At 40.9% G+C, this 12,010-nt stretch overlaps 1 protein-coding gene across 10 annotated transcripts in view; it reads right to left on the reverse strand.

Moving 5' to 3' along the window:
* The window catches only part of LOC139010400 (protocadherin alpha-C2), a 171,271-nt gene that overhangs the window by 92,222 nt on the left and 67,039 nt on the right, over positions 1-12,010 (reverse strand). For 2 of the 10 annotated variants that reach the window (XM_070414800.1, XM_070414789.1), the window contains exon 1: positions 4,676-7,179. The exons of the other annotated variants lie outside the window; for them this stretch is intronic. In XM_070414800.1, the coding sequence (XP_070270901.1) occupies positions 4,676-7,075 (2,400 nt within the window). In that variant the 5' untranslated portion in view covers positions 7,076-7,179. Of the gene's footprint in view, positions 1-4,675; positions 7,180-12,010 lie in introns of those variants that run through there. 10 annotated transcript variants of the gene reach the window in all.

The raw sequence follows: 12,010 nt of genomic DNA on the forward strand, positions 1-12,010 counted from the left end.
CCCAGCCTGCACCCTCTCCAATCTGGGACCCCTTGGGAAATGTCTGATTGCTGGTTTAGGCCCAATCGGGATCGGGCCTAAACTGGCAGTCAGATATCCCTCTCACAATCCGGGACTGCTGGCTCCTAACCACTCGCCTGCCTGTCTACCTGATTGCCCCTAACCGCTTCTGCCTGCCAGCCTGATTGCCCCTTAACTGCTCCCTTGCTGGCCTGATTGACGCCTAACTGATCCCCTGCCAGCCTGATCACCCCCAACTGCCCTCCCCTGGTGGCCTGTTTGCCCCCAACTGCCCTCCACTGCTGGCCTGGTCATCCCCAACTGCCCTCCCATGCTGGCCTGATCACCCACAACTGCCCTCTCCTGCCGGCCATCTTGTGGTGGCCATCTTGTGGTGACCATCTTGTGATGACGTCGCATGTGGCAACACCTAGGCTTTTATTATATAGGATAGTTTCATAAAAGATATGATGTTTTAATCACTTTTGAGTCTGAAATCTCTTATATTTTAATCTGGTTGCCTGCTTTGAAATAAAGAATGTTTTTAGCCCATTAATACTGAGGTTCAAAGGGTCAGGACCAGAGGTCCAAGAATGGGTTTCAGCATGGGTCCTGCAATATTATGCCAAATGGTATGCTGTGTAATTTTAAGGGGAGAATGGCCACATGTGACTTTTGTTGGATTCCCAAAGAGGTCAATGATTCCATCACCCTGCATGTAGCTAAGAACCAGTGAATTAGAAAAATGACCTAGCGGTAAATGATCTTTGCTAGAAACTTCAGGTGTGATACCAAATGGAAAGATAATTTCACAGACATTAGAAACAAAGCATTAAAAGATAGAAAATTTAAAAGGTGATATGGATGAAACTGATCATTGCCAACAGGCTTCATGTTATCACAGTTAACTTTTTCCTTCCTAGATAAATCTTTAAAAAAACAAACAAACAGGAAAATTTCCAACTAGCATGTTTTGCAGATATTATAAGCCTATACACATGCCTTTAGCAAATTTGAATGACTTGATTGCATAATATAAATAACCTTATTTGCCTAGTTTACTTGGAAGCATAAATCTAGGAGTTCTGGTTGAGTATCCTATATAATAAAAGAGAAACATGTAAATTGACCGTCCCTCCACTATGCTCACCAGCCAATCAGGCGTGAGTATGCAAATTAACCTGACAAAGCTGGCAGGTTGATTTGCATGCGCAGGTGTCAAGCGCCCCAGGAGGCAATGGCAGCTGCTGGCTCCTGGGACCTTCGCAGGCCCTGGGAGGCGAGGCCAGCCACGCCTAGCCACTCCCACGGGCTCCCAGGACCTTCGCCAGCAGAGAGCAGAGCAGGAGAGTGGGCGGAGAGCTGGAGGTTTGGAGGACTTGGCAGAGCAGGAGGCTGCTGGACATAGAGCAGAGCAAGAGAGAGGGTGGCTTGGAGGGTGTGGCTCCCTCTGTCACCCCAGCTTCCTCATCACAGCTGTGGAAACTGACAGCAGGGAGGTGGAAGTCCCACCCCCACAGAATCAGCCAGAATCAGCCATTGGTCAGACAGCTCTCAGCGGCCTGACAGCAAGGACTCTCAGTCACCTGCATATCAGACAGTGACAGTAGAGAGGTGGGACTATGTCTAAAGAACAACTGTTGATACAACATAGTTCTGCAGCCAAAAGATGCCGGTGTTATCGACAGGAAATGTCTGAAGAGCAAAGTGCGTCTGATCTTGAAAGAAGGCAGCGCCTGTGACAGAATGTATCTGAAGACCAGCTACTGGAAACATGTCGCTCTGATGCCAAAAAACACCAGCGTCATCGACAGAAAATGTCTAAAGACCAACATGCCTTTGAAGTTGAAAGAAGGTGGTAGCAAAGACAGAATATGTCTAGAAAACAATCATCAACAAGTACTACCAATACTGGTAGGAACTGCCTTCTCAGCAAAAATGGAGTACATGAGGATGCAATTCTTGAACATAGTTGTGGTGGAATGACTGTTAGATGTGAATTTTGCCTATCACTAAATTTCTCTAATGAAAAACCATCGGATGGGAAATTTACTCAATGTTGTAGCAAAGGGAAAGTCTGTCCAAAGGATATACATTTTCCAGATTACCCAGCATATTTAAAAAGATTAATGACAAATGAAGATTCTGACAGTAAAAAATTCATGGAAAATATTTGTTCCATAAATAGTTCTTTTGCTTTTGCTTCCATGGGTGCCAATATTGCATTGCCATCAGAATATGGGCCATACTGTTTTAGAATACATGGACAAGTTTATCACCATACTGGAACTTTATATCCTTCAGATGGTGTTTTTCAGAAGTTTGCTCAACTCTATATTTTGGATACAGTCAAAGCTACAAGTAAAAGATTAGCAATGCCAGAAAACCAGGGCTGCTCAGAAAGACTCATAATCAACATCAACAACCTCATGCATGAAATAAATGAATTAACAAAATCGTACAAGATGCTACATGAGGTAGAAAAGGAAGCCCAATCTGAAGCAGCAGCAAAAGATATTGCTCCACAGAAGTAACAACGGCAATTAAATAGGATCGTAACAGTGACCCAGGTAGATATAATTCTCCCCGTGTAACTAAGGTTGCTGTCATATTCAGAAATGAAGATGGAGAATCTCCTTTTGAAAGGGACTTGCTCATTCATTGTAAACCAGATCCCAATAATCCAAATGCCACTAAAATGAAACAAATCAATATCCCGTTTCCTACATTAGATGCGATGACAGATCCTATTCTTTTTCCACATGGTAAAAAAGGCTGGGGAACAGATATTGCATTAAGACTTGGAGACAACAGTGTAATCGACAATAATACTAGACAAAATGTAAGGACACGAGTCACACAAATGCAGTATTATGGATTTCATCTCTCTGTGCGGGACACGTTCAATCCTATTTTAAATGCAGGAAAATTAACTCAACAGTTTATCGTGGATTCATATTTAAAAATGGAGGCCAATCGGATAAATTTCATCAAAGCAAACCAATCTAAGTTGAGAGTTGAAAAATATAGTGGTTTGATAGATTATCTCAAATCTAGATCTGAAAAGGACAATGTGCTGATTGGTAAAATGATAATACTTCCATCATTTTTGAGGATAGTCCCAGAAATATGCAGTAACGATATCAGGATGCTATGGCAATTGTAATGAAGTATGGCAAGCCCGATTTTTTCATAACCATGACATGCAACCCCAAATGGGCAGATATTGCAAACAATTTACAATGCTGGCAAAAAGTTGAAAACAGACCTGACTTGGTAGCCAGAGTTTTTAATATTAAGCTGAATGCTCTTTTAAATGATATCTGTAAATGCCATTTACTTGGCAAAGTAATAGCTAAAATTCATGTCATTGAATTTCAGAAACACAAACTGCCTCACGCTCACATATTATTGATATTAGATAGTGAGTCCAAATTATGTTCCTCTAATTAATTCCCTTTCAATGTGCATGAATTTTGTGCACCAGGCCACTAGTATAATAAATAAATCTCTACCCATTTCATAGAACAAAATAAAAATGAACAGAACTTTCAATTACATTATTTCAATGATAGAAGCATACTAGAATGCAAGACTGCATTTTTAATGCAAATAATATTAAAGCAAGTTTTATCTTATCAGTAGTAAACATTAATGATTATCTAATGAGCAATAAATGTATGGTGAATGTTTAACACCTCAGAAAAAGAAAGGTAAATTCTTTCAATCCTAATAGAGCGTTCTGTCATTGATATGAACCTGAAGTGAGAAAAGTCAAGTGATCTAATAAGATGAAAATATCAAGGCAAAAGGCTGTTAAAAGACAAAGAGAATGAGAATCCATAGTGATTATCTACATTACTGAGGATTAGAGATACAATAGTTACCTGAGTAGATCAATGATAATTAGAAATATTTCTAATAAAGTGATAATGGGAAAGTCAATCTTATATTTTCTAACAAAACATGAAGAAATAGGACACTTAATGGCTAAAAAACTGAATTCTTCATATGATCCCAATTGTATTGCCCTGATTGGTGTGGCTCAGTAAGTTAGAGTGTCATCCCAAAAGGTGGTGGGTTTGATTCCCAGTCAGGGCATATAGACAGGGTTCCTTTTGATTCCTGGTTGGAGGAATTTGGGAGAAAGTTGACCAAGGTTCTTTTCTCTTTCTCTCTCTCTCTCTCTCTCTCTCTCTCTCTCTCTCTCTCCCTTTCACACACACACACACACACACACACACACACACACACACACTTTCCTCTCTGTAAAACTCAATGAAAAGTTTTGAGTCACCTTGATTTTTTAATTGTATCATGGCATTTCACTAACATTGTTCTTTAAAAGAATATTCAAAATACACAATATTCATTAAAATTGTCAATGAAATAAACTGGATTTTCTAAAAATTAACTTAGCCCTAGCTGTTTTGGATCAGTGGATAGAGCTTCAGCCTGCAGACTGAAGGGTCCCGGGTTCAATTCAGGTCAAGGGCACATGCCCAGTGTGGGTGGGGGCGTGCAGAAGGCAGCCAATCAATGTTTCTCTCTCATCATTGATTTTTCTATCTCTCCCTCTGCCTTCCTCTCTGAAATCAATAAAAATGTTTTTTAAAATAAAATAAATTAAAATGTTAACTTAGACTTCAAAATAGAGAGAACCTATAGCACTCACCTGCTCAAGATGATTTGACCCGGTCTCCTGCCTTTCCCCTCCATCTTCTTTATGCGGACCTGGAGGTAGGCTGGGACTGAAGGCCATGAGGTCCGTCTTGGGCGGCCCCTCCCCAGAGCACACCCTCTGCTGCCTCTGTTGTGAGTAAGACCAGCTGCCCACCGCGCTGGAGCACACCAGCACGGGCTTCCCTGGGCCACACGCACCATCCGTGGGCCTCGCGGAGCACCGCAGAGCCGTGTACAGAATCAGCGTGAGCACCAACAGGCTAGACACCGCGCAGATGGCGATGATCAGGTACACGTTCACGTCCAACAGCGCCACCTCTGGGCCTGTGACCCCCGCCGACATTCGCGACGAGGCCTTAGGCGCCTGGCCGCTGTCCACCAGCGACAGCAGCACAGTGGCGGTGGCCACCAGCGCCGGCTCGCCATGGTCCTTCACCAGCACCAGCAGGCGCTGCCGCGGAGAGTCCGCCTCGTCCAGGGCGCGCGTCGTGCTGATCTCGCCCGTGTACAGCCCCACGCGGAACGGGCTGCGCGCACCACCCGCCGCCGGCAGCAGCTCATAGGACAGCCACGCGTTGTAGCCCGAGTCCGCGTCCAACGCGCGCACCTTCGCCACCACGTGGCCCGCGCCCACTGACCGCGACACAGATTCGCTCACTGCGCTGCCGCCTCTGCCCGCCCCAGGCGGCAGCAGCGCAGGCGCGTTGTCGTTCTCGTCCAGCACGAACACCTGCAGCGTCACGTTGCTGCCCAGAGGAGGCACGCCCGCGTCGCGCGCGCTCACCTGGAACTGCAGCAGCTCCAGCTCCTCGTGGTCCAGAGGCTGCAGCGCGTACACCTTGCCGCTCTCCGCGTGCACCGACACGTAGCTCGACAGCGCGCGCTCGCCCACCCGCCGCTCCACCAGCGAGTAGGACACCAGCGCGTTCTCCTGCGCGTCCAAGTCCCGCGCCGACACCGTGAAGATGTGGCAGCCGGGCGGGTTGTTCTCCTTCACGAACACCGTGTACTCGGGCTGCGCGAACAGCGGCGCGTTGTCGTTCACGTCGGCCACCTCCACGGACACGCTGGCGGTGGCCGACAGAGAAGGCGAGCCCCCGTCCCGCGCTGTCACCACCAACTCGTAGTGTGACACCTTCTCGCGGTCCAAGGCGCTGTCCAGCACTAGCGAGTAGTAGTTCTTGAACGTGGACATAATCTTGAAGGGAACTCCAGGCGTTAGAGAGCAGATCACCTGTCCGTTCGCACCAGAATCGCGGTCGGATACACTAATTAACGCAATGACGGTACTAGGCTGAGTGGCCTCTGGTACTGGCAGAGACAGGGAGGTCACGGTGATTTCAGGCGCATTATCATTGGCATCTAAGATTTCTACCCAGACTGTACAGTGACCTGCCATTGGAGGATTTCCCTTATCTGTGGCCTGTACTTCAATTTCATAAAATTTGTTTTTTTCATAATCTAAAGTTCCATTGACCCTCACCTCTCCACTGTTTTTACCTATTGTGAATAAGGGTTTTCCTTTGGGCTTAACGGACAAGGAGTATGTGACCTCCCCATTGACTCCTTCATCTAGATCTGTAGCGTTCAATTTTATCACAAACGTTTCTTTGGCTGCGTTTTCCATTAATCTCACCTTGTATTCTGGTTGCTCAAATTCTGGATCATTGTCGTTAATATCCAAGATGCAGATGAAAAGCTGGACCGTGCCGGTTAGCTCCGGCTTTCCCTGGTCTGCAGCCGTCAGTAGCAAACTAATTTCCGGAGTTTTCTCCCTATCCAGAGACTTCTTTAATGTAAGTGATAGTCTATTAGTCTGCTGACTATTTCTTGGTAATTCTAAAGAAAAATATTCATTTTGACTTAGTCTGTAAGTCAATAGAGCATTCTCTCCTATATCCGCATCAGAGGCGCCCTCTAGAGGAAAATGAGAGTCAGGTGGCTTCGATTCCGAAATCAGCAGCTTTTGTTCTCTGAGCGAGAACACCGGCGGGTTGTCATTAATGTCCTTCACCTCCACCTCCACATGGAAAACCTGCAGCGGCCGCTCCACCACCACCTCCAGGTGGATGCTGCACTCCAAGCTCCGCCCGCACAGCTCCTCGCGGTCGATCCGAGAATTCACAAACAAAATGCCATTCTGCAGATTTACCTCCAGGAGATCCCCGCGGCCTTTGGACGCCACCCGGAACAGGCGCGGCACCAGCTCCGCCAGCTCCAGCCCCAGGTCCTGCGCGATGCGGCCCACGAAGGTGCCGTGCTTGGCCTCCTCGGGGACCGAGTAGTGGACCTGGCCGCTCCCAGCCTCCCAGAGCGCGAATAGCAGAAGCGACAGCAGCAGTTGCTGAGTGTCCAATCCCCCTCTTTGAACCCCAAACATTGCATACGACATTAACTTGCAAAAAAAGGATTCTTTACACTTACAGTACCAGAGACTCCAGTTTTGGGTTTAAAATCTCGCTGATTTTTTTAGAAGCTTCATCGGATCCGCTAACAGTAGCGACTGGCTTGATGGAGTCGTTTTATATGGGGAGTTCCTGGATGGTCAGACCAACCCTTGATGAACTATTTTCACCAAGTAAAGAGCGACACCTTGTGCCTGAAATTGTGAGTATTGTGCACTACACCCAATATCACAGAATTTTACTTAAAGAAAAAAAATAATTAATTTCTCATGTTTCCTGATATTTTAACCCCAAGGTATTATTTTCAAAGTACTTATTTATGGAATATTCAGATTTTAAGTCATATTAAAATTGATGGTCGGTGGGAAATGGCATTTTAGTATTGACTAACATCAAATTTAAATTCTTGTTCCTATGTTTGATTTAAAGTTATAAAATTATTCTTCTACTCATCTACATATATACAGAGAGATCAATTCTAAGAATAACTTTATAAAACTATGGTTAAACACTTCCTATGGGTATTGTTCCTCATACAAATATTATCAAATTTGAATTGTTTTACTTCTAGTCTCCCTTGTTACTTTGACTGCTAGGAAACTCAAGGACAAAATTAAAGTTTTAATAAAAACTATTTATTCTTAAATCCTGCATATTGTGTTCCCACCTATGTGCACTTGCCTTCTATTTATATTTTCCTTAGCTCTGATACATTTGTGATCTTCTATAAGTTTTATTTTATTTTATTTTATTGTTGACAGTATTACATTTAATTGTGAACTTATTGTAAACACCTTTATATCTATTGAAGAACAAGAAAAACAAAAATATTTTTCCAAATTTGGCAGTTTAAAACATAGAATTCACAAGGGAGACATTTATTGATGTAAATTAAATTTATATTTCATGTAAATTTTATATGATCATGTAAGTTGCAATGCTCACAGTATAATATGAGGTATGACAATAGTGACACAATTAGTGTCAATGATATGACAGAAGTCATCTTTTCAATGATGAATTTCATTATCATTCAATGAAATAAATAAAAACCACCATGAAAATGTCTATACCATATTGGTATTTCTAAGTTATCTATATTGGTTTTTGTATATCTAGTTAAGATATATTCATGAAAACAGCTGACCTGCATCTTGTTAAAAGATTTTTGGGTTTAAGATCATAATTTTATCCAAAACAAAATAAATGACACCTAATTGTATCTCCTTTATGTGCCTAAAAGTGCACTGAAAAATAAAAAATCTAGCCGAAACCGGTTTGGCTCAGTGGATAGAGCGTCAGCCTGCAGACTGAAAGGTCCCAGGTTTGATTCCGGTCAAGGGCATGTACCTGGGTTGCAGGCACATCCTCAGTGGGAAGTGTGCAGGAGGCAGCTAATCGATGTTTCTCTCTCATCGGTGTTTCTAACTCTCTATCTCTCTCCCTTCCTCTCTGTAAAAAATCAATAAAATATATTTTAAAAATAAAAATAAAAAAATAAACAATCTAACCAAATGGCAAATAACTTCTGCAATGGATGCAGAAGTGTAGAAAGTGATTCAGAATATATACACTGTAGCTTAAGTATTTTGTTGTATAGTTTTGATGGTTCATCTCCAATCTAAAAATATTGCAATGACATATAAAGAAATCACTAGTATACTTATTATGTGTTAATATTTTTCTTTTCCTTGAATGTACACACATGTTTATAAGCACAGGGTGAGGCAAAAGTAGGTTTATAGTTGTTTATATGAAAATAATACAGTAATTAATAAATAATAATACAAGAATAAACTCTGTGTTTTGCACACTTAACAACTGTAAACCTACTTTTGCCCCACCCTGTATTATTCTGAAATTTCCAATTTCAGATCTTGTTTCACTTTTTTCAAATTTACTCTTTTCCTGATATTATCATTCTGCTAGAACTCTTATAAAGTAAATGCAAATTCTTTCTTTAAAAACTAATAAAGCAAATTCTCCATCTTTTATGACACTGAATTATGTTATACATCTATAAAAGAGTCATATTGGTCTCTAATCAAAATATAACATTACACTAGATAACAGTAGATTTAACATGATATTTGAAGCCTGTCAGATTTATTTTGGAGAAAAAGGAAGCAAAGATATTCCACCACTTCATTACGGAAATTGGAATTGAGAAGTGACATGCAATGTAGAGTCTTCAAAAATAGATAGAGATATGGAGAAAGTTTACCCAAGGGTGATGAAGATATTACATGTCTGAATTAAAATGAGAATTTAAGAATTACTAGCAGATTCACCAAGTTGGAATTTTCCTAGAATATAAGTATGGACAGATATCATTCTGTGATGTGACAAAGAGACTCCTCATTTATAATTTCTCAAAGGAGCTCTCAGACCTCTATTTTCTCTTTGTTTCCCAAATGAAGGTACAAATTCAGACTCTCTTAGCATCTGCCTCCCTGATGTTTTCTTCGTGTAATGTTACTGTAGTCCTCAACCTTCCTTGGTGTGAAATCTAAAACCACAAGATACTCGAAAGTCTTTTGCATGACTTTGTAAAAGAATTTATATATATTAAGTAATCTAATAAAAGATTTCTTGTGCTTGAAAAAAATAATTACTTTTCAGTAATGGGGTATTTTGTGAGTATATGAAGTGAAACTGGACAAACACCAGATCATAAAAGAATTTTTGATATTGTATGAACCAATGACTCATCTTTTGCATTTTGGCTGTGATATTTCAGTTATCACCATCTCAACTAGCCCCTTTAGAAGAGATTATGCTACTGTTGAACTTACCTTTGGGGATTGGCCTGGGATCTGGCAATAGACTAATGCCAAGAAGTCACATCAATATCATTGGTAAACTCATTTTGTAAAATCATTGAAAAGACTGAGGAACTTTGTGTCTGACCCTTACTAAACCAATCTGGTGAGTCTTAAATTCCAACTGGATGCCCTGCTAGTCATGTATTAGAGTGCATGGTTTAACGTTCTACTAGTCCTCATCATCCACTAATATTTTATAATAAGTCTAGTATTATTACTTATTGAAAACATAGATAAATAAATCTTGAAGTAATTCTTAGAAACCCAGGAGGTTCTTGAAAATCAAAAGGTTAGAAGTACTATTCAAAATTGTATTAACAAATTTATAGCATATACTCAGTGATGTTCACTCTGCCTATCATGGCTTATTCAAGTATATACAGTTCTTTGATCACAGATTATTTGTTCAGTTGGCACAAATCTCTCAGACAACAATAAGACTGAAGAAGAATGAAACCTGAAAGACCTTAATAGATATGCATTTGAATATCATCTTTATCATGTACTAGCTGGATGGCAGTGGACAAGATAGATATCTCACCATTTATTATATCATCTTTAAAATTCAGATAGTCACATGTAATTTACATGCTGTTATAGGAAATAAATGAAATTATGCATTTTAAGCCCTTCATATTCATATCATGTCTAACAAATGAAATAGCTCACATCATGGTGGTTTATTATAGTCAGTGACCAATGTTTGCTCTTATTCTATTCTATAGCTAAGGATAAAGACAATCCCAGTACAGTAACTAGGGCATGGTTTTTCCTTTTCTGAAATCATCCTACTTTTTAGGCAGAAAATGACCACTAATGCCTTCTCAGCCATTTCTATTAACTTCACCCTATTATAACATGGTCTCCTCCCACATGTCAATTAGCATAAACAATTTATTTCCAACAATCCAATTAAAGTGTCTCTAATTTGTATTCAGGGGTCAAAAACAAACACAAAAAACCCTTCCACATTATTTGGTTCACAACCTTACAGCTCAAAATAAAAGTTCTTAAATTCCCATGAATAGAACTTTGTGACCAAAAAAGTGTTTGCATCAAATGTATCTAAAGTACACAATGTTAAATTCTGAAATGCCATCAACAACACCATTGTCAAGTACTAGTGCTAAGTGGACATGTCAAGTGGAAGTTCCACAATTGTTATGCTTAAGTTACTTAAAGACCTGTTATTTTGAGGACCAAGTGGCTTGGGGAACACAGGCAGCAGAATCCACAATCCCCCATGCATGAGAAGACTCTCTCAATCACAAAGCATAAAGAAGTATGACTTTTCCTACCCTAAAATACTTCCACACAGTTTCATGGCAGGTGCCATGAATGGAAGAAAGTATAATAAATGCTCAAAAAATCTTCCAAATACAATAGAGGAGCTTAATGAATTAATCAGGAGGAGAACAGCAATGGGTTCAACAGGCAATTAGCAAACTGGTCTTATATTAGGAAATAAAGGGAAAATGTCTAAAGCAGCTGAAGACTAAGAAGAAAATGAGCTTGAAATTATAGGGGGATTAAAGACAGAGAAGTAAAATCATCCCCAAAGTCAAGGAGAAACTCCACCCACTATTTCAAAGAAGCACACCATTGATTATAAAGAAAAAAATGGAAAGAAGGATCTTTTACCATTCGAGACAGCATGGAGGGACTGAGGAAGTATTATGCTAAGCAAAATAAGCCAGTCAGAGAAAGACAAGTATCACATGATCTCACTCATATGTGGAATCTAATGAACAAAATAAACTGTTGAACAAAATAGATCCAGAGACATAAAAGCATGGCACAGACTGTGAAGTCTCAGAGGGAAGGTGTGGGAGGGTGGGTTGGTGGGAAGAGATCAACCAAAGAACTTGTATGCATATATGCATAACCCATGGACACAGTCAGTCGGTGGTGGAGGCCTGGGGCAGTGGACAGGGGTGGGCTATAAGGGGTCATTGGGAGAAAAAAAGGGACATATGTAATACTTTCAACAATAAAGATTTTTTTTAAAAGAAACAAAACGATTTATAAAATGAGGCCACCTCACCAGCCCATGCCCATTAGTAATAGATGAATTTATGGATTATAGGAAGGTAAGAA

This window comes from Myotis yumanensis, unplaced genomic scaffold (genome assembly GCF_028538775.1).
Source record: "Myotis yumanensis isolate MYYU_CA2020_CCGP unplaced genomic scaffold, mMyoYum1.0.hap1 SCAF_5, whole genome shotgun sequence".
In the NCBI taxonomy this organism is placed as follows: domain Eukaryota; kingdom Metazoa; phylum Chordata; class Mammalia; order Chiroptera; family Vespertilionidae; genus Myotis; species Myotis yumanensis.